Raw genomic sequence first — 23,329 nt, forward strand, 5'->3', positions numbered from 1 at the left:
CTTTGATGTTGCTACTGAAATGTCTGCCTGTTCATTTACAGCAAGGTTGTTTGGAGCTGGTCTTTAGTGCAAAATCAGTGTTGAGTATGCTCTGGATTAATAACAGGAGGCTTTGAGGATTTGATTACTGTACACTTAATCTGCCAACCAGCAACATGCTTTCTCATCCATAAGGTTTTTTAAACATTTTTCTCCCACTGTTTGGAGTTTGGTAACCAATGGGTGGATTGCAATTGTCACAGCACATGAGATGTCTTTTTATCTCCATATCTTTTTATCTCTAAATATGTTAAACTGTTGCTGCTGAATTTAAACCCATTGAACGCGAGCAGGGAATGCTGATTCCTTCACTCAAGTTGAAACCTGGGGCAAAAAAGAGCATTTATCTTCCTGATTCTTGGAGTATCCAGGAGCCCAGGGTTTTGCAACAAACACAAGCTCCCCAACACATTAAGGAGCGCTGAAGTCAGTGAGCCAAGCCAATGCCACCACCTCAGTTCTCCAGCCTTTTGCAGCCTTTGAATGGTCAGAGTGACACAGCCTCTAAGAAATACTCCTCAGGGGCTCCTGCACCTGCAGATTTTGTTTTCAGCCACGTAAGGAGCTCAATCAAACCCTGCTCCATCGTGGCTGATTGGAAAACAGTTTGTGAGAGGAAGAGCCACTGCCCTGATGAGATGACATTAATCCCTCCTGTCCCTTCCCACAGCTCCTGCTCAGGTGTATGAACTGTGAAAAGGCTGTTTCCCCTCTGAGAAAGCTCCCCAGTCAGGACCCACAGCAGAGGCTGTGATGGGACAATTTTGGGCACTTCTGTTGTTTTCATTAGTAACAGCAAATGAACGGAGCTGACCATTGGTCAGGGTGAAGAACTTAGTTGTGCTGGTGTCATTGCCAGTTTTCACACCTTTTTCACACCTCCAACACCTTTTGAAATCACCATCCTAATTAGCCATAACTCTACAAAACCACCCCACCCCAGAGAAGCCATTATTTCAATTATTCTTGTATCAGGAGCGCACAAACGTGTCCAGGGCTGAGCTCCAGACATATCCACCCTGATTATGCCAGTGCTTCCCGTGCTGCTGCATTGCTCACAGCACAGAACTGGGATGTGGCACCACGTGCTCTTCGAGCTCCTGTTCAGGAGCACCCTGTGATGCCTCTTGTCTGAAAAAAAAGAGATGAAAGTTTATGTATTTACTTTCCTTCTTTCTCCATCTCTGCAGCAACTGAAATGCTCCTCTCCCTCCTTTTGGCAGAGCACTGCTTTACTCAGGATGCACTCTACAGGCCTGCCTTTCCCTTCCTACCCTAACTACAGTTTTATAAGCACACTGAAAAAGTTATCTTGAGGTTTTCCTGTTCTTCTCTTTGTCTTGATCTACCTGATAAGGGTGTTTTAGCTTCTACCTTCCAGACTGCAGGGTCTTGCTTCTTTTCAAATGGAATTGCATCCCATTTTAGGAGGGATGGGTGAAGAAATCTGGCTAGGAAAGAAGGGCATGGAGCAAGCTGTTTGTAGTTTGAGATCTCCATCTCTATTTGTTTCTGGGCAGGGAAACATAAAAGAAACTATTTTCCCCTGAACTTCAATGGGCAATAATGTATCTTCAGATGTTTTTGTATTGTATTGTTATCTTAAACAAGAATTTATGGGAATTTATAGGTCTCAATCAGACCAAATTGAGCATTTTTGCTCATTGTATGATAAAATGTCAAAATCTGACAAGCATTTTGAGGCAGAAGGTCATTGTGTGGGGCTTTTAACTGTCTGTGTGACTTGAAATACTATTTGAAAGAATGGATTTATCTGGTCTGTATTTCCTCACTGGTGGATTAGGGAGAGGCAAACTGTACCCATAGTATTCAAGGTATGAAGGTATACAAAAACTGTAGTATGTTTGAGAATTTTAATTTTTAATTAATTGTCTTGTGGCACCAGGAATAGTACAACTCAAGGCTGCATCTCAATGGAAATAAATGTAACTTCTCCATCATTATTGCCCATGACAAATTCTGTAACATTTTATAGCTTGGTTTTATAATCTGACCTTGATTTTATATTTTGGCTTATTTTTATAGATGAGTTCTTCATAAAAATTCCCATTCGGGCCCGTTTGGTAGTCCTAGACACTGATGAATAAAAGAACTTAAAAGTTATAGATAACTTCAAGTTCTAACAGCGTAACTACATGACGGCAAAGGAAGAACCTTTGACTCTCTAGCCTTATCCATAATATCACTAATGCCTCATCTGGATGTGTTCTCACTGTATTTCCCCAGTGGAGAAACTGTCCAAGGAACACTGTACATCTGGTAGGTGCAAGGGGTGTGTGTCTGGTGATGCGTCCAGCTACATCCCGGACAGTATTCCCGGGAGCTACCCCTTCCCGAGCTCCCCGCGCGCTGCCGAAGGCGGTAGTTGGGAAGAAGCACGTGGAAAGCGAAGAGATGAGGCTGTGGCTCAACCCCTCCCCTGGCTGCCCCACGAGCTGCTCCCGCCGTGGCTCTGCACCCCGGCACGGCGCGGCGGGAGGAGCGGGAGGAACCTGAGCGCAGGGGCTGCGGCTCCCGGGACAGCCTGGCGGGCACGGGAGCGCCGGGGTAGCGGTGAGGTGCGGGAACGCGGCCGGGCGGCCACACGGAGCGGGGCCGGGGCCCGGGGGCGGCGGGCGGGGAGGGCGGAGGGAGGGCGGGCTGCGGGCGGCGCCGACCGAGCGAGGAGCGGGGCCGGTGTGGGAGCGGGGCCGGCGGAGCTCCCGCAGCGCCTCTGCCGCACCACGGAGCCACATGGGGCCGAGCGGGGCCGGCCGGGAGCGCGGTAGGGCCGGGGCGGGCAGGGCAGAGCCGGGACCGCGGCACTTGTGCCCGCCCCGCCCCTGAAGGGCGGAGGGGCCGCCGCTGCCCCGGCACCGCCGAGGGTCGCGTTGGGGGCGTGGGGAGGTGGGTGGGTGGGAATGTGGGCAGGGAGGTGCGGTGCGGTGCCGGGCTCCGCCTGAGGAGTTTCCCTGGACTTTGCCGGTCGAGCGCTCCTGGCCGGCAGAGATGCCCCTGGCTCCGGCGTGCGCGGTTCCCGGTGTAGCTCAGTAACCGGGAGACTTCAGCGGCAGTTTGTAGTACGGGTTATTAACGCCTGTCTTTTTTTTTAATCTTTCATTTTCTTTTCTTTTTCTTTGCCTTTTCTTTTTTTTTTTCCCCTGCCTGGGAGGTTTTTTTTTTTGCCAGCAGAAATGTCCTGGGAGTAGAGATGGGAGATAAAGTGCAAAGCAGCTCGCAGAATGGGTTTCTGAATTGGTCTAAAATCCAAGTTTGAGCTTCAGCGAGGGCGCTGGGAAGCCGAAGGCTTTAGTGTGGGTTAGGATAAACCTCTGAAACAAGAAATTGTGAGAGGAGAATTGTTTGGAAGATGTTAGGACATTGTTTTGAGAATAAATGTTTAACAGGGAGAAGAGAAATGGAGTGTGATTGTAATCTCTAAATGCTCCAGTTTGAGTATTTCACTTTTTACTGTGGCTGAGCTGACGTATGCTGTCATTCTAGGATTATGTTGCAAAAACGTTTGTTTAACGTAGGTTAACCACCAGAATGGTTTGTGTGGTTTCTCTTACTGCATGTATAAGAGCATTTTGTATTTTATATGTTATTTTGTGTATCATACACATGCAGAGACTCTAAAGATCCTGTAGGCTATATTTGCATTGTATAATGCGTGCAGATAATTGTTTTACCCTGTGACTGATGCGCTTACAACGTGATGCCATATCATATCACACAGAAAACCGGAAAATTAGATTTGTACCACAGGCTGATATTATGGAATTTCTACTTCAAATGCCATTTGAACAGTGGTATGCCTTTTACAGTGTTGGGTATATTTGTTTTTAATATTGCAGATGCCTTTTGACTGCAAGACTGCTGAAATGCTTTGAGGGCTGCGCCTCCCTTCCTAACCATGAACGGTTCAAAATCACCGGGGCTGGCTGGATTTGGAGTCTTGAGGAACACAACCTGCCACACGGAGAAGAAAATTTCAGTTTTCTTTTCAATAATCTTCATGACGGTGGGAATTCTGTCCAACAGCCTCGCCATAGTGATTCTCATGAAGGCATACCAGAGATTCAGACAGAAATCAAAAGCCTCCTTTTTGCTTCTTGCCAGTGGCTTGGTGGTCACAGATCTCTTCGGCCACCTCATCAACGGAGCCATTGCAGTGTTTGTGTACGCGTCGGATAAAGACTGGATCCGATTCAACCAGTACAACATTCTTTGCAGTGTTTTTGGCATCTGCATGGTTTTCTTTGGTCTGTGCCCACTCTTCCTGGGCAGTGTGATGGCCGTTGAACGGTGCATTGGAGTCACCAAGCCAATATTTCACTCCACAAAAATGACTTCTAGACATGTGAAAATGATGTTGACTATGGTATGTCTGTTTGCTGTTCTTATAGCTTTGCTGCCTATTCTTAGGTTTAGAGCCTACCAAATTCAAGCATCGAGGACCTGGTGCTTCTATAAAACAGAACATGTTGAGGACTGGGAAGACAGATTTTATCTCTTACTTTTTTCTTGCCTTGGGTTACTGGCCCTTGCTATTTCATTCTTGTGCAATGCTGTCACAGGAATTACCCTCTTAAGAGTCAAACTTAAAAGTCAACAGAGACAAGGCAGATCTCATCATTTTGAAATGATCATTCAGCTCTTGGCTATAATGTGTGTTTCTTGCATTTGCTGGAGTCCATTCCTGGTAAGAGCCTAATGTGTTTGCCAATGTTTAATGCACATCACTGTATAAAAGTTATATTTTTTATCTCCAGGTTTTTAAGTGCTTGAGCTGTGGTAACAGCTCCATTTGCTCAATGATACTAATTTTAAAGGATATTGTCCATAATGCATGTACCTATGCATCTATAAAAGACTTGGTAATTATTCTCCACTTCTGAGCATAAAGAAAATACATTGAGTAAGCTAAATATATAAGGACTGTGAAGACTGTATTTCCAGTGCTGTGAAGCAGACAGTGGTAGCAGGATGGTGGGTAGAATACATCGGAACAAATACTGAGCTTGTCCACAAATTCAGTGAAATCTTGAAGTGGGAAGTCTTTTTAGTCTGTACTGTGGTTCCTGTAACTTTTTTATTTGTTGTTATTTTCACAGTTTACTGCTATACTTGTGAACTGTGTTATGGCAGATAACACTTAAGCATTTAAAAATCCTCCACTCCATTAACAGGGCGTTAAGGGCTTTGCTTTAGAGTCCTGTTGAGAAACAGGGGTTGGCAGCAGGTTAAAATCAACGTTTTCAACGTTTGGTTTAGCCCTCAGCAAGATGGGCTTGTAATCTGGACAGCTGACTGGCAAAGCTGCTGTGTGCAGTTGGTGTGCTCTCTCAGCCATCCCAGCTGTATCTTGGGGCTCTGCTGTCACTGCTGTGGCTCTCCCAGAGTGGTAAGTGCTGCTCCTGTCAGGGCACACTCTAAGCCAAAGGAACCAGGATTGTGATACAGGGAAGAGTTTGACAGCTGCTGTTGTGTGATGGCATTATAAAGCTAGTACAAAACTGTAACTCTTTTTAGTGTAGTAAACCTGTCTGGAGAAAATTAATTTTTTTGCTCAGGTCAGAGAGGTGAAGTTACAAGCCGTATGAAATCTCAATTTCTTTCCTAGAAACCAGGTCCCCTAGTTTTCTAGGGAGATAAATGAGGAGCAGTTTTGGTTTGAGCTAACAAATAGAGACATTTACATCTGAGATCTGTATCAGCTGTATCTCATCTGCCTATGGTGGGGTATGAGATTACCTGAGTTAGTTCTAAATTAGATACTGATATTAGCCTTGCTGCAGCAGTTGGGTGTATCTGGCAGGTAGCATTTAATTAATTTGGTATCACAGCCTTTAAGGAGAAAGTCTGGATGTGAATGTCTGCATCACTGAAATGCACAAAACCTCTTTCACTTCTGTTCATATCACAGAGAATTTTTCTAGTCTTGCTCTGCAGCATAGTTTAAATTCATGTGGGCTTCTGTCAGTGTCATGGCTGTAGTGTAGAAAGCATAAACAAAGTTGTCAGAGCAGTATAGCAAGTTTTGTGGTGAACTTCCTTCCAGTGACTTCAGACACCTTCTGAAGTTTGTCTGGGGCAAGCCACAGAGTGGTTTTTAAGGAGAACAACTCAAATGATGACTTTACATTCCATGAAAAAGAAGCATTATCCTCTGGTGACATTTATTTTCAGGTAAAATAATTGTTCTCAAAGGTAGGAATTAATTTGGTTTTTAAAATCCCTTGGGTGTCAGAAGACCTGTAAACTTTTTTAACTCAAAAGAGGTGCTTCATTTATCCAGCATACGAAGGAACATTAAATTGCAACTACTGTGGTTGGTTTTCAGTGTTGGTAATTTTGTTATGCCTTTCCATTTTTATTAATTGTACTACGTATTGTACTAAGGATGGGGTCCTTTGTGGGTATTTCCTTTCTTAGCTCTTAGGATCGTAGAGTTTATACCAGTTAATTCATTGAATTACCCAGTCTTTATTTTGATAGCGTTCTATTCACTGAATACAAACAGAATTATAAGGGTGGTGTTAATTTAGCAAGGTTTTTTGGCCAGCAGTGGAATAAAGCTTTGTCAGGAACATACTGCTCAAGTGCTGCATTAAAGTGATCCAGGGTTTATCAAGGTGTATGATTTATGATGAATTGCTGCTTCAAACCTGCTTGTCTGATATATCTTCACCTCTCAGGGCCTTTAATTTGTGAAATGAATTATAGAATATAAATGAATTTATATTCTATAATATAATCAGCATGTACCAAAGTAAGTCTTTCTTGACATGAATATGAGCAGGTGTCCATAGGTGAAATTATCGGGGAAAGGACCTAAATGATTGTTCTTCAATCATTTGCTTCTTTTTTTTTCTCAAAGTTCAATCTAGAAGTCAGTGTTAGTCTTTGAATTGTGAATTTTAACTATGTTCTCTATTCCAAAGAGTACACAGAACAAAATGTTTGTGAGACTCAATTGCCTCAGTGTAAACCAAAGCAATTAGAAACCAAACGAACCTTTGGCAGAGAAAGTGGAGGAAGGCAATGTGGTTTATGCCACATGTGGTTTGCAGATACAAGAGTTTGGATTCATTGTGTGATTTCCTGTCTGATGTGGGGGTTTGCTTTGTTTATTTTCTGTTTTCAGTCTAGTCTGGTGTTATGTCCATTGGTGTATGTACAGGGCCACCAGAAACAAGTCCACCCAGTGCTGTAATCCAGCTACAGATTGACTTCACTGTTAGATTTTAAATAAATTCCATGTTTTTTTCTAAGTGGAGTTAATATGTGGACATTGCCACTGTCCTGTGATAAAATCACCTTTAGATGTCATTAAGAGTTCCAAGACCCTGGATTGTCCTTTATGGTGTCTGGTGTGGAACTGAACTTGACTTCTGCATCTGCTCAATGGTAGTGAAGTTGTTTTGGTGCCTTTATGTGTGTGTAAATGCATAGATAACTAACACTTAATATTATAGATAATAATATATAGTGTATAATCCGTCACCACCTTTACCCTAAGATTATTGGAGATGTGTAGCATTTTTCAGAAGCAGAGCCTGTGGTGTGGCTTATGTGGAGCTCTGCCTGGAGCTGTTGGACAGGGACTTCCTTCTGATTTTTTTTTTCCCTTTTGATTTCTTTCCTGAAGCTCCATTTCATTTGTTTTTCAAACACGAGCAGCTTTTTCAAGTTTTCTGCCACTGTGGGAGAATCTTTCCTTAATGAAGTAGGAGAATGAGGGGAAACACTGATCTGCTTTTGAGGAACTGAGAGCGGGGGGGGAGTTCACAAAAAAAGGCGACAAGTGAAATTCTTGAGTTTTATAGTAATATATGTAGTCAATAATATATGTAGTCAATTTGCAGAGGCACCTTTGTTCTGACAGTCCAAATAATTTTGCTTTGTAGTGGGTAATTCCAGGTAAATCTGTTCTGAAGATAGTAACATCAACTTCTCTGCATAGTGTCATCTTTTCTCATCCTTGCTAGAGCCTTAGCCCTTTGCTGGGGTTATTTGAATTTTGCTGGATAAATTTGGTCCCTAGGGGCTGGATTCCCAAAGCAAATAGTTGGGCTGGAGCATTTTGTGACGAGCAGCTCTGATGAAATAGATTGTTACATAAAGCTGGTTTTTGGCTGTGACTTGACATCTGGCCTGTCATGAAACGGCTTGGTTTTGGAGCTGTGTTTGTGTGAGCAAATTCTGACTTCAGTACGTCATATTCTGTAGGGCTCGAGGGATAAACATATTTTAAATTTTGTTTTTTTGGAGTAGCAAAGAGAAGTGCCTGTAATTGTGGACAGGAGGGATCTGTTTCAGAGGAATAGGAACAAATTGTGATACAGAGAAATTTCTAATCTTTTTCATGTGTGGAACACAGTCTTAGCCTGAGAAAAATACTTCTACATTCAAATTATTCTTGTTAAGATCTTTTTCCATGCAGTTATCTGATTAATTTCATTCCCCTATACAGCAGAAAATAGCCACTCCTGATTTTTTTGTTTTTTTTTTTTTTTGGAAAGGGCTCAGCTGTTCATTTTATATGATTAAATCAACTCTTATTCAGTTGCTTTTTTTACTGCTTAGATTAATTTTTATCAGTCCCTTCTCATGTAATCTCTTCCCTTTCCAATTTGTTATGCTAACTGTGTCTCTCTGTACTTGCTCTGACTTCTTCATGTCCTCAGGTTGTCTCATGCAGTGGGGCTTGATGGCTGGTTTTTGTGCACTTAGGGCTGTGTCCAGCTTAGAATTTACTGAGTCACTTCAGCCTAGAAGCTGCTGGGGCTGATCTGAGTGGTCCTTTCAGCAAAGGTGCTTCTGGAGCTGGTGAGAAGGGCAGCTGTGTGCTAACAGGGAGGCTCTCCTTGGAATACCCTCACCCCATCCCACCCTGCTTGCTCCACCAGGTATTTTGGGTGCTCTCAGTTCATATGTGCCAAAGGAGGTCACTTTGTTGCAGGTTTTACACTAAGTAAGTTCTAGTTGCACACAGTATAAGGTAGTTTGGTGTACAAGGCAGTCTGTGTACATCTCATTTGGGTGGTTTTACATGTGTGGTCACATCCACACGTCCACAGTGACACTTTGGCAGGGGTTCAGGCCCCTGTTACCCTTGAAGTCTCTCCCTGCATTCTTGTTTTCCATCTTTTTTAATAAGCTGGCAGTTTAAATTTCTGTTCTGCTACCTTATGCTTATATGTGTGATGAGCATCATGTATTAATATGTGATGGGCATCATGTATTAATAAAGCTCGTTGCTTTATTAATGCTCTTTGTGTGCCTTCAAACATTGCTGGTTGTATTGCCCTACTACAGAAGAGTTACTTAGAAATTATTCTCTTGCAGCTGGTGGTTTTTCATGATCAGAAGGTGCAGCTGAGGAGAAGCAGAGAGGTGTCCCAAGATGCAGGCCCACGCTCTGCCAGTGAGGCTCTTGCCACCTGACCAGCACAACCCCCAGATCTCACCAGTGGCTGCTCTGCACAAGTGTGTTCTTGTCTTACAGGTTTTTAGTCAAAGCTGCAGCCTCTGTGAGCTTGTTGTGCCTGCACAGGCACTGTCAGCAGGGAGAGTGATCTTTCCTTCTGAAAAAGAATAAATTAGTCATATGTTTCTGAAGACTGAAGAAGGAGATGCTCTTAAATGTGTTTAGCTGACCCTGCAGCTTTGAATGCTGCTGTAAACTTTCAGAGGGAAAAAACACACTTTGTTTTTTCAAGATTCAGATTTTAAAGAAGATAATCAGTGATAATTGCTACGCTTGTGCTGGCTTTTGGCATTGAATTCTTGCTAGAGTGGTTGTCTCCTGACACTGTACAGAGATGGGATGTGTTGGCAGAGGATGTTTGGTGGGTCTGGGTGATGCTTCACCCCTGTGGGTTCTTGCTGGATGCTGTCATTGCACCTCTGAGGACGGGTGCAAGCCCATCTCAGGGGCCCACTGCTGCCACAGTGCTTTTAATGAAGGAACCAGTTTCATAGAGAAAGGAAAAAAAAGGCTTTTTGCCAGCAGCAGGCCTGCTAGATACCCCTCTATTTCTAATCCAGAACATCAATACATTAATGGTTATTGTCGACTGTAGGTAGTTATTTCTCTTCCAGACCTTGCTGTGCGAGAAGAGATCAGGAGGGGCAGTTTGAATGAATAAAATGCTCACTGGGTTCCTCTGGAAAGAAGAAGAATCTCATGAGTTTGCTTGTCTTTCGAGAAGGGGCTCTCGTTCTCCCTCCTGTCGTGATCCTTTGATTGCTTGCTGAGTTTCTTAATACATCCATTAACACTGTGCCAATTCAATTACTGTTCTTGCTTGAGTTCCTCTGAATGAGCCTCTGATACTCGGGGTTAAATTGCTGAAAGGTTACTGTCATTGCTGATATTATGGGCCAAAAGGTAATCTGAAATAAATAACTCATTTTAGGATTTAAGAGGAAGGAGAACACTCATTTGAATTGAAGTTTTTGTTAGTCTCAAGACACAGGTGTCTTTCCAGCTTAGTTTGCCCTGGAATAAGGTTTAATCAGCAACTCAGACAATTTGAGTGTGCTTTTGTATGTCCACATGAAAATATTCCGTGGAAAGAATTTGCAGGTGTCTGCAGAGAGAGCAACAGAGTTTAATACAGTGCATTTAAAAATTCAATCCACTTATTCAGATGTGTTTCTGTGATACTAGAAACCCTTGGATAAGATGAATTTTTTTAGTATTGGTTATAGAGATCTTTCGTTTATTTTGGATAAAATGAAAGGCACAGCTGGCAAATTTCCTCTGGGTTAGATGAGAAATGGAATGAGATTAATTTTAGAGTATACCCACCTGAGATGATACTGAATTTCAAAGGTACTGTTCAGAATTGGTCTGTTCCTATTTTCCTCTTTTACAGTACATAGAGATCTTACAGGCCTTATCCCTTCTGAGAAATATGAATCATTTAAAAAAAATGTTTATAAGAGTGGGCCAGGGCGTAGTTTATCACAGAGTGCTTAGAAACTCTATATTAATTGTGGCTATATTTGTAATTCAAGTGTTTACCTCCCTCTCCCAGAAGTCAGGGAGCTGAGCAGTTGAGATCCTCTCTAAACAGGAAAGAAGTGCTGGGGAAGAAATGGATGGTGGTGATAAGTGATGATATGAACCAGGGGAGGAAGAAAGACTGGGATTGACAGATTGCCCTTTACCAGAGGCTTTTGGGAAAGCATAAATATAGTTTTTGTTATCTGTGTTTACTTGTGCTGTTTGGAAAAACTTACGTAAAGCCTTTTCTGAAAATGCAGTGCCATCAGAATACAATAAGGTTGTTTTGGAGGGAAGAAAGTAGGGAAGGCAGGTTGTGAGTCATGTGAGAACGTGGCATTTTCAAAATAATGTTGTTGTGGTTTTCTTTCATAATTTCTTCCATCTTAATTTTTGAATTTAGGTGATATATACCAAAGATCTATAAAATTGAAACACAGTACATTGTTCCAGATAGATGTCAGTGACTTTCACAGAAACTTCCGATTTTTTTTTCTCAATTTTGAAGTTACCATCTCAAAAAATCAAATTCTCCAAACTTCACCCAAATAAATTTGCCATTCATAACCTCTGCTTATTTATTCAGTTGGTAAATTTTTTGGATTCTGTGCTTGATATTAAAAAGTCAGTTTGACATACATTCCATTGTTTGGTATAAGAGAATTCTTCCTATTTCCTAGATATTACACTTATTCAGGCCTTTCTTACTTGAAAATATCATACACTGCATAACCATCTTTGGAAAATGTCATACACAGCACAACCATTTTTGGATAGTTATTTTAGGAAAGTTCTCTTTCCTGACTATCTAAACACCTTAAATGGTAAAGTTGTTGCTGAAAAATCTCAGGGACAAATACACTCACATGGAGCAACTCCAGAAAGTCCTTCACCCTGCCCAGGTTTAATGGCAGACATCAGGGTGTGATACAGATTCATATATTCTGAGAGATAATTACGGTGTTAATTCACAACTTTGGCATGGTGTTGATAAATGCTTTCTAGTGGAAGTTAGTTATCTCAGGAATACTGTGGAATTTGTGAATGTCTGAGAGGAATTGCTGAATTGCAGTTTTTGTTGCAAGCTCCCCGAGGCTGGAGGTGCCTGTTCCTGATGTGCCCACCCCCAGCAGAGCAGGAGCTCTGTCCCATTTTGGTTTCTGTGGATGTGCTTTTAGGAACAGCAGTGGCCAGGTAGCAGAATGTTGCAGAAAGGGTTTAACCAGTGTTATAACCAAAATTATGACATGAGGATGAAGAGTCTTGTGCTGGGAAGGATGTGACCAGCTGTCCTCCCATCTGCTTCACTGCGTGGAGAAAGAGCAGGTGAAGCAGGAAGGAGATGAGGATCCATGTGAGTGGTAGCAATTTGGGTTAGGATTTACAGTTCATTAGTGAATTGGAAATAAAATTGAATCTGTGTTTTACCTGGAGTGTGCATGTGCAGAAATACTGAGAAATAAATCACTCTTAGATGGAGATGATTTTTCTGTTCCCTCCTCCGCCTGAAAGGTGGTCCAGCTGCAGAACAGTCCCTTTCCATTTATTTGACAACATTAAAGAAAAAAGTAATTGTGAATTGTATATTCCAGCTTGAGAAATATATTGCTAATATAGCCCTGATATTTCTGTTCATGGCTTCTTAGTTTAATTCTCCAGAATGATGTATAGAATAAGTCACTTTAACGAAGGTGATTTAAAAAAAAACAACAACATGAAAGCAACAGATCATGTCTTCCTTTGCCTCCAGCCAGGTTTTCAAACACTGCAAATCAGATAGCACCAAGTCATTAGGTGACTGTGACTCTTGACACTTGACAAGAGTGCCAAGGGAGGTTTAGATCAGAAATTAGGAAATTAGAAATTAGGAAGACACTTCTTCATTGAGAGGGTGATCAGGCATTGAAATGGGAAATGCTGGAATCACCATCCCTGAGAGTGTTCAAAAGGCATGTGGATGTGGCACGTGGGCATGTGGTTTAGTGGTGAACATGGTGGTGCTGAGTAAATGCTTGGACTTGATGATCTTAGAGGTCTTTTCCAACCTTAATGGTTCTGTGACATCCTATGATATTCAAGAAGATTTTGTTTTCCTCCGCTGTGTATGTTGCATCCATGATAAACATAAAATATAGTTACAACTGAACATACCTTTTTTTTTTTTACTCCTACACCCATACAAGGAACACCATCATTTCTCAGATACTCAAGCTGAATGTCTGACTCTCCACTGGTAGAAAATAGAGTAGGTTCTTGACTTTTTTTAGTCCTGTTGTTAGTAGAGGTCTTGCAGGCTTGGTCACACATCAAAGCCATCTGCATTCCTGAATTCTAGAGGAGGTGAAGAGGCCACTGTGTATCATGACTGACTCACTCTGAAATTCTTCTCTCCCTTCTTTTAACACTTCCAATATGTCTGGATATCTCTGGATTTAGTGGTACTTGCCCTGAAAACCACTGGGTATGTGACATTCCTCTGAAATCACATTCCTCTGTCCAAGGAACCCTTGGAGAGTTCAGCCTAACTCTTGGATTCTTAGACAAAAGAAACACATCAGAGAGAATTTAAAAAACTGGCCAGGTAAGAACTGGCAGATTCTGCATTCCCTGTGGAGCATCTTCATGCTCTGAAAGGCAGAAGTGGAAGATTTGCCTCTGGTTGCTGAATCTATGTTGTATCTCTCCTCAGGTTGTCTGTATATTGTCTTTTTTTTTCTGCATTCAGACAGTTCTCTTTCTCCCTAGTATTGCATGTTATTTGTGATTCTTTCTTTGGGCATTTGTCAGGTATTAGTGAGAGAAGTTCTGTTGCTCCTAAATAAATTAGACTATTTATTTAACCATTAAAAATGGGATTTTTTTCCCAAATGAGTGTGAAAACCTGGAAAAGCAAAGCAACAAAAGAGAAGTAATAGGTAATTTCCAGGATTTGAAGCTTTACCCAGCTGACCTTAATGGAAGAATAAGTATGAATATGTTTAGTCCTTGCATCCCTGAATACTTAAAGATGGCCTTTATTATGCAGTATTAGAAATACGCTGTTGTTTTCTAGTCCTTACAGTTGTCCTGTAAAGTTCCTCTCAGCATTGGAGGGTAAAGAATGTTTTAATTTTATCTATACAATTAATGTTTTGTGCAAGATATTTTGGTTGCAGGAACACATTCCTCACGCCATGGAAGGAGGCCTTCCTGTAACTTTAAAACATGTAGCTCAGGAAACAGGTTGTTTATTTGACTTTGGTGTGGATGCTGTGTCTTTTCATGATGAAGTGAGTCATCTACTCTTTCCAATGCTGGAATCTTTTCTATCCTTATCCACAAAGCTCTCCTTTCAAATGAGTTATCAATTAAGCTGTGAGAGTAATTACATTACCAGCTAGTTGAAGCAAAGTATTTCTAATTTTGACTGGGAGGAAAGGAAATAAGGAAAAAGGGCTGTCAAACCGAGATAGAAATATCTGGATTATTTAGGAGGAAAAAAGAGAGGTGGCCTGGAATGCTTCATTCAAGCCCAACCTGAATTTATGCTACTGCAAAACAGAGGCAAATAGGTAGTGTCTAAAGGGAAAGCTGGCAGAAAATAAAGACTTCACTTTCAGTTAATCTTAGCAAGTTTATGTGCAAAAAACCCCAACACCTTCTGTTTATGAGGCTTACTTCGTAATTGCATTCCTGCCTTTTATAGAGCATGATAATGCCAAAGGCATTTAATAAAATACAAATAGTGAGTATAATATTGTGGCTCTTCACGGGGTTTTTTCGGTAATTTTGAGAAATCCTTGCGTACAGAAAAATCTCATTTCAAGAAGTTTACAAAGGTTTGTTCAGAACATAGAATCACAGAATCAGGTTGGAAAAGACCTCCAAGATCATCAAGTCCAACCCTTGATCCAACCCCGCTGTGGTTCCCAGCCCATGGCACTGATGCCACATCCAGTCTCACCTTAAACACCTCCAGGGACGGTGATTCCCACAACACCTCCAGGTTTGTGCAGCTCCATTTTAAGGGGAGCAGATATGGAGGTCCCAGGGGCTAAATAAACTTCTGTAAAATAATTTGGCAATCCCAGCTGCCTCTGGTAATTCAAAGCTTTTCTGGCAGTTTCTCATTTGGTTTCTCTTTGGATTCTGTTTTTCCTGTGATCCTGACAGGGGAAAGGTCTTTCTCAGACTCGCTGTTTTTATCAGGGTAATAATCAAACTTACACGTTTAGGGATGTGTATCATGGCAGGTAGTAATCACCATCCTTGATTTACCTGTTTTGGACCAGAACTTGATTTTGGGAGTTAGATTTTTCCCCAACTGAATAGTGAACCAGTGGATCCACTCTTCATTTTTGGCATTACTACTTTGCCACAGGAGTATACATGAGAGAAAAGGAGATTGCCTTGTTCTGCTGCTGCTTCTCAAGAGCTGCTCCTGCAAAACTTTCCACAAGGAATTATTGCATGTGCTGTTAAAAGTACCTTCTGGCCTTCAATGTGAAGGAAAACTTGCTCATGTATTTTTTTCGTCTACAATTCCTTTTTAATTTGACATTTTCTGTAAAATTACTGTGCTCAGTTAAAATTTAACTGCTAGGCTGAACGACCATGTGGCGTATAAAAGTGGAAGATATGGTTCACGTTTGTCTTTTGGAAAGAGAATGGAAAACATTAGGGGAAAAACATGTTGCAGATCAAGAACATAAAAAGCATTATGTGGCATAAGTAGAACAGTGTGTGCACTAACATTTTGATGGCAGGAGTAGTGCACTGCATATTTCTTGGAAGTCTTTGTTTTTACTCTGACTTACAGAATCATGTAAAAAATAGAATGAAGCTTTGTTGCAACAAATGTGTGGTTTATATACTGCAAGATCTGTATAACAATGATACAGGCAATTTGCTGTCAGTGTTTCTCATAGCTGTTCTCAGGAGATATAAAATGGTGCATAAAATGTAAAGATCAATGCATTTTTAGTTCTTTCTCCCCCTATTTTGCAATTTTTTTTTTCCTTGAAGTTTGTGTTTATAGAGTGCTACAAAGTGGCATCTCGTATGATCTCTGGCCTATTAGCAGACTGCAGCTTCTTTTGTAGCATGAATAATGGAAGTTCCAAAAACTTCTGGAAGTTCAGAATAAGTATACATTGTTTTGTTTCCATGGAGTGGGACACGATCAGTAAAGTTCTGCCTTGAGTCCTGTGTGGTTCAGGAGAAGGGGATTTGCACCTATGGGTTCAATGTGTAGGCCTTAGTGACAAAATATAAATCCTCTGCAAATACTGAAAAATCCGTGGACTTTATTCCGTCAATGGAAATCTTCGGAACTGCTTGTAGGGAAATCCAAAGGAAGAGGAAGAGGTTTGGGAGGGTCTGCGAGGTTCCCACAGCAAAGTGGAGCCCGAAGGCTGAGAATTTCTGATATTTGTCCACTCTGCTTTCCACGTCAATCTCTTGGTGACTGACTTTTTTTCCAGTTTCCTGAAGTCAAGGATAGAACCTGGATTTAGAGCCTATGCACTGAAATGCATCAAAGGAGCATTTTTGTCTTATTTCCTACCCAGCTGCGAAGGCTGCTGCTTATTTGGACTGGCTGTCCTTGAGGACTAACGGGAATGTGACTGAGCAGCACAGCCAGTCAGCCTGTTAGTTGTTCTCCTGGAGCTCCAGTTGGAGGGGAAATTGAATTAAATTAGTGCTGTTTACGTTTGGAGAGTGGTGTGAAGCTTTGGAGCGAGTTTTTTCGGTTTGTTGCGCTGAGCTTTGTCCCCCCGGGGAAATGGCAGTTCCCTGCTCGGTGCAAAACTGAAGAAGTCAACAATTTCAAAATGTTTTTAAAAAGTTTTCCCTCAGGCCTCCTGGATCTTGCAAACCGAGCCTTGGTTTTAGCGAAGCTTAAAGTTGGACAGAAAGTACGGAGAAGTTTAATGTGTTGCTTGATACAAATTTAATTTCTCTTCATTTTTAGGGACAGGGAATTCTCATGTCTTTCCTTAAACCAGTAAGGACTAATATGAGTCAGAGTAACTTTATATCTTACAAGCAGGTACCCTTGGTTTAAAAAATTTTTTTTAGAGTTGTGCTTTTATAGTTCCTTTTCTAAAGAAAGTTTGAATTGTCTTGGTTACATAGTTTCTTTATTTTTTTTTTTTTTTTGCAAACCAGGGAGACATACTACAGCTGTGTTCATATAAACACTGAATAAATCAGCAAAGTGCTACTTGAATTCTTACATTTCTAAATAGGTTAGAAAACGTCACGAGTCACATTTATTATTTACCAGCTGCAGATTAATTTTTTGAGTCACGCTGCTGAATCTGCATGAATATGAGCTTGTGCACATCAAAGGCAATTAAATATGATGCAATTGCCTTCCCCTTCCCACTTCCCCATTTGTGTACTGCTGGCTACAGGGAACAGAATTCCTTTGTTGTAGTAACCTGGTGGATCTACAGGGAAGGAAAAAAGTCTTTGAATTGGTTTCCTGACTTAATTATTGCCCACTATTAATCAAATGAGAAGGAAAGAAGTGGCCTTTTGTGTCTGCAGATGGTCCTGCCTCAGAGCTCTGCTTGCAGTCTCTGAGCTGATGCCTTGAGCCAGTTCAGTGGCACAAGTTTCTCGTGCCCAGGGAGCAAACACAGATTTTGGAACAGTACTGTAAGAATTTAAATGCAAAGAAACCAATTGGCTATGAAAATGTGATAATAATTTATCACATTTTTCACTAATAATTTATATTTATATTTATATTTATCACTAATAATTTATATTGACTTCACGCTGTTCTACCCCTCTTCAGCTGGAGTTTAGGGTCTTGTTCTAGAAATCACCAGATGGTTTTAGAAAGGCTCCAGGACATGGTCACCTCTTAGCACTGTTGGTGCAATTGATCTCAGTTGCTTGCAGTTTTGTGATGTGTTTTTTTCAGAAGACATGAAGTGTTTTAGGATAAAAACACTCATGCTCGGGGCTGGAATGAGATTCTCTTAGTCCATTTCTATATGGTAATCTCAGCCTTCAGAACTTCAGATATCTGGGATATTATTTTGTGTTAGTTTCAGTGATACAAGAAAGGAAATATTTTTTAATTTCTTAATAATATTCCCAAATAATGTAAGTAATATGGCTAGAAAATTTGTATTTTATGAAGCAAAATTAGTAGTTAATCTAGGTTTTATCTTATTATTTCAAATACAGGGATTCACAGCTGAATTGCTTAAGCAAGTGTCTATGTACATAAAGCTCTATGTTCAGAAGAGGTAACTTGAGTGTTCTGGATGAAGCTTCTCCAAGTCTCAGAATCCATAAATTATGTTTCAGTGTTCCTTGCCCTGATTTATTTCATGTAAATCCATAATCAAAGCAGAGGTATGTTATGTTGGCCCAGCAAGCTGAACAGCAAATGAATAGATTCATTTAGAGGTGATTACTTCTAAATGGAAGGGAATCTCACGAGTTTGCTGGGTAACACGAGAGAAAATAATACAGCTTTGCAAAACCTGGATGGAGCTACTTTTCCTTGATGGCAACATCTACTGAGCATGAAAGTGCATTGGATTTGACATTTATTAACTATAGAACGTGAGAGAGGAACAACAAATGAATGTTGAAGTCCATCAAGAAGCAGGTTAGGAAGCTGTATGTCTGGATTAAGTCAAGCATGAGCTGTGTGGGATAAGGATGTTGGTCTGTGAGCTCTGTTGAGCTCCCATTTGCTGCCCAGTCCTACTTGAATGAGCAAGGAATATTCTGAGTTTGGCTTGTGGTATTAGACCTCTAATAAATAAAATGTAGACTGCCCTGAAAAAAAACATCCCACGCAGAAGCCAAAGGAGTTGTTCAAGTTTGGGTGGGCTGCTGATGTCAGAGAGGAATGTGCCCAGTGGTTGTGGGTGAAAAGCAGATTCAGGGAACTGGCTGGTGTTTGTGTTGGCTTGGTGCTCAGACATTCCTCCTCCTCCTTCTCCTCCTCCTCCTCCTCTCACCAGTTCCCAGCTGTGCTTCTGCCAGTCCTACCAGCTTCCTCAGCAACGTTCCTGGGGGATTTCTGTGCTGCTCCCATAGATGCCACACAGAAATGGTCAATCCGATGCTTAATCAAACAAGTTCAGTGTCCTTTTATGCATTCACTTTGTTCCACTCAAGTTTAGACTCAGATGTGGTGACCTGCAAGCTATAGGTAGGGTCTGGGAATACAGAGAAGCATTTAAAAAGGAGTAAAATAGGTTTGCTGGAATATTGAGCTTTAGTTTTCTCTCATCATTCATTTTAGGCTTTTTTGTTGCTGTTTTTTTTTTTTCCCAGTGTATCTTTTTGAAAATACAGCTCTCTGCACTTGGACAGACTGACCCTAACTTTCATGGCCCAATAAATCAGTGTACTTGTAGCATCAGTTGTAAAATACCCTGTTTCTTGGTTAAATAACTGTTGCTTTAAAGGCTTTGGAACTGAAAGCTTTACAGTGTTTCATCTTTCTACCAAAAAAGTCTTCGTGTGCTTTGAACATTAATGAGAGAGAGAGATAATTTACCACCTTATGGCAAGATTCCTGGCTTTGCAGGTCAGGCTTTCCTCACACAGGAACTCAGGACAGGAACCCATCTGTGTCTCCACTGGCAAGAGGAGGGGTGTTGGTGGCTTTTGTCACCATGGCTTAAATTTTCCTATAAACCTCTAAATCCTCCGGTGTCAATAAATTATGTTCTGTTGCAGCTTCAAACATATGAATCTTCTTGCTGAAATCAAGCTGCTTTATTCCTTCTGCAGCCTTTAATTAGGAAGATGTGAATAAACCTTTCATAATAATGTTCTGACCTGCTAGTGGCCTCTGTCCTTGAAAAAACCCATCCCTAGAACAGTCTTGGCATGCCTTGTTAGCTCAAATTCTGGATTAAGTTTTTATTTCTTGCTCAAATCAGTCCCTGGTTCTGGAGGGTATTCCCTGACTGGTTGCCATCATCTGCTCAAAGTTCAGCAGAAGTAATTCAGCAAAGACACATGTGTGTCCTGTCTAAACCATGAGAGGATTTCTAGGATGATAAATGTTATATGCCTGAAAGAATTCACATTACAACTGGGAGGCATTGATGCTGGGAAGGTGTGAAGATCAGAGAACGAAGCTGGAACGATTTCACTCATTTACGTGCTCTCTTGGTGTGTTTTTTTTTAATGTGTAATTTGAAAATATTCCATTTGCAGGTGATTTGTGTGCTCTCTTGGCATATTTTTTTTGATGCATAATTTTAAAACGTTCCGTTTTCAGGTGACCATGGCCAGGATTGGGATTAACGAGAGCCGCTCGAAGGAGACGTGCGAAACGATACTTTTCGCCCTCCGAATGGCCACGTGGAACCAGATCTTAGACCCCTGGGTGTACATTCTCCTCCGGAAGGCCGTGCTCAGGAACCTGTACAAGATCACCAGGGGATGTTGTGGCGTTCACATCGTGAACTTGCACGTGTGGGAGCTCAGCTCCATCAAGAATTCCTTGAAGGTCGCGGCGATATCCGAGTCGCCGAGTTCCAAACAGACCAACCTGCGGCCGCTCAGCTCGATGGGACAGTGAAGTTTAACACAGTCTGTGAAGAGACAGTGGAGGCAACGCTCGTGCACGGGCAGCACCTTGAAGTGAATTCCGAGGCTCAGTGGTTTGGCACGTTTTTTAAATTGTGAGTGGTTTGCTGTTGTCACTCACCGGTTCGATGTTGCTACTCCAAAAGATGCCCTGGGATGTTTTAATTCTTTCTGGAATACATCCCTTCCAAAACTGATAGTGGAATGATAAGTCATCCATATTTCTCCCTTCCAGGTACTGAAGTGAACAGGGCTCCTTATAAATACTCCCCACCAAACCTTGGAGAGCTTCTTAAGACTGGATGCGAGTGCAAAAGTGTTCTCCAAGGTGATTTTTAAAAGTAGATTTTCTCTACCAGAGATAACCCCAAATCCTTTGCAGAGTCACTTCTTTCTAGGATAAAGTTTAGTGTCCTTTCCATAAGGGTATTCTTTGCTTCTAGGCATTGAATTTACCAATTGTACATATAAAAGACATTTTGCTTGCTCCTAGTTTATGAAATGATCCACTTTGCTTGGTTCATTGACTTGACCTCTTGATTATTCCATGAGTTTTTGGGAGAGCTGCAAGCTTCATCAGTGTAAGTGTTCCTTTCAGCTCACTGACAAAACCCAAGGTTTCCTGTGGGAACACAGGAGCAGATCAGCTCACCTTGCTTAGTTACATTTTCAGATTTATCGGTGAGTTTTTAGTCCTTTCAACAAATTTTGTTGAAACAAACAGGCATAAAGCAGTGGTTGGTCTGTAAAAATAAGTTTTCCCCTCCCTCCCAGAATCGAAGGACAGTTCTGGAAGTGTTCCCCTAGTGCACATGCTGAAATGCTCATGTGGTACATCTGCTTCATTTGTGAAAGGTCACAGGTGTCTCATGAAAATGTGGGTGACCAAGTGAACACGTCTGCAGGGAACTGCTTTGGGAGCGTGGTTTTGTTTGTGAAAGCTGAATGCTCAGTTTTTGCAGGGTCTGTGTCCGAAGAGCTGAGGACATTCAGTATATTTGAAGGTACCAGAAGGTTTCCAGGACTTCACACAGAAGGCCCTTCACCTTTAATGCTGCTAAAAGAAGCTTTGGTTTTTGTGACTGTATGCTGTTCAGAAGCAAAAAATGAGAGGTGTTGTTTTGGGATAAAAAGATCTATTTTATTTTTATCTACTTAACTTCAAATAACTACATTAGTGAAGTGTTGTTATATTTGAACAAAGTAGTTCAAAACAGATTCACCAAGGGAACAGTTTGAGGGACCAAAACTATTCACAAAGTACAAATTCACGTTGTATGTGAGAATAGTTTAAGTCAGAAAATAAAAAACCAAGAGGTGTAAATATTTCAATTTTTTTTTTAAGCTATTTCCTTTTTGTTTTAAAAAAGTTGAAAAATAAGTGGGTTAAATAACCCTGTAATGGAATGGCTTCATTTACCCTAAAGAATTTCTGTATGTGATTTATTTTCTCAGTCGTGGAGCTGATAAGCCGTGGACAGATTTGATGCTGGTTTAAGTTCTGCACTGTTGCTTCACGTGGGTTCTGCTGAAATCTGGAGGCAATTCAGTCAGTGCTGTTTGGCTTTTTCATTTCGTAGAGTGTGATGTCAGTGTATCTGTTGATATAAATTATTTGTTCCTTATGGGAGATTGTTGTTTTAGCAGCTGCAAAAAAAAATGTTGGTCCGTAAATTGTTGAGATGTTTGATCGGTGAATGAAGCTCAAATGTTCCATTTTGTTATGTGAATAAATGTAGCTTGTGTGGTTCATACTGGTTGAACAAACAAACAAAAGTTTATATGTATATGTGATTTCTTATATTTTGTGTACTAATACATATTGAATGTAAATTGTAAAGCCTCATTAAAGTTATCAAACTGTATCCTGAGTGTCACGGTATTTTTGTGTAACAAAAGAGATCCAGAGTTGTTTAAAAATAATACTTATGACAAAAACCCTCACACTGGATTCAAGACAGGAGGTGACAGGAGGTGCTAGTGTTCGAACACTTTGCTGTCTGAGTCAGAAAAGTCAAGTTCTGATGACCCATTCTCAGAAAATGCAAATAGAAGTGGAGCTGAGGGAGTTCGGTGTTTGGGACAGAAGTGTTTTTATCTAAATACCTGCCAACATGTTTCACATAAGCTGTGAATCCTGGAAAATATGTGAGTTTTGCTGTTAATATTTTGTCTTGCTCTGTGGTGTGACAGCCTGCAGAGGCAGCTCAGGATGCCTCAGATCCTCACCCGAGGATCTGTTACCCCCAAAAGCGATTGGATTGTCCTTGTATTCCATCCCACGGGAGAGCCAGCAATGTGCTGGGCTGGAGGGTGAGTTATATATTTTATGGAATATGAGATTATAAAAAAAACACCTGTGGGATGGCTTCACATTAGGATCTGAGTGTTGCCCAGGCAGGGAGCAAAGGACAGTCTGCTTAGCAGTGTGCTGATGATCTGGGTAACGATGTGAGCAGCCACGAGCTGCCTGTTTGCTGCCGGCAATAATTAGTGCCTCCAGAGGAGGCAGGGGCAGTAAGTGCTCTGGTGGGAAGAAAGTGAATCTCATCTCTGACTAATGACCAAAGAAATCCTCAGGGTGGGAGAATATTTTAACCTAATTGGGATCTTAAGCAATGGCAGGCTGTGTAAGGGAGCACATTATCCTAAAATGAGGTCCTAGCCTGGGCTCAATAAACGTGCTGAAGCAAAGAAACCATCAGTAAC

The 23,329-nt window shown here is 41.3% G+C and overlaps 1 protein-coding gene across 9 annotated transcripts; it reads left to right on the top strand.

The window, feature by feature from the left end:
- The first annotated feature begins 2,509 nt into the window (after positions 1 to 2,509).
- PTGFR (prostaglandin F receptor) lies at positions 2,510 to 22,482 on the top strand. Of its 9 annotated transcripts, none has more exons than XM_027683255.1 (3): positions 2,510 to 2,618; positions 3,897 to 4,744; positions 20,310 to 22,482. In XM_027683255.1, the coding sequence occupies exons 2-3, from the start codon at positions 3,956 to 3,958 to the stop codon at positions 20,610 to 20,612; spliced, it is 1,092 nt and encodes a 363-aa protein (XP_027539056.1). In that variant the 5' UTR covers positions 2,510 to 2,618; positions 3,897 to 3,955; the 3' UTR covers positions 20,613 to 22,482. The 9 variants fall into 9 exon arrangements, with proteins under 9 accessions (XP_027539056.1, XP_027539053.1, XP_027539058.1 ...); XM_027683252.1 differs by lacking the exon at positions 2,510 to 2,618 and adding an exon at positions 2,732 to 2,824; XM_027683257.1 differs by lacking the exon at positions 2,510 to 2,618 and adding an exon at positions 2,910 to 2,946.
- The last annotated feature ends 847 nt before the right edge of the window (positions 22,483 to 23,329 follow it).

Source organism: Neopelma chrysocephalum, unplaced genomic scaffold, assembly GCF_003984885.1.
Source record: "Neopelma chrysocephalum unplaced genomic scaffold, ASM398488v2 Primary Assembly neopelma1_64, whole genome shotgun sequence".
Lineage (NCBI taxonomy): Eukaryota > Metazoa > Chordata > Aves > Passeriformes > Pipridae > Neopelma > Neopelma chrysocephalum.

Bases quoted from the DNA above. Each gene is read 5' to 3' on its own strand.
- PTGFR (XM_027683255.1), top strand. From the start codon at position 3,956: ATGAACGGTTCAAAATCACCGGGGCTGGCTGGATTTGGAGTCTTGAGG. The intron at 4,745-20,309 runs GTAAGAGCCTAA...TTCCGTTTTCAG, and splicing joins TTTGCTGGAGTCCATTCCTG to GTGACCATGGCCAGGATTGG.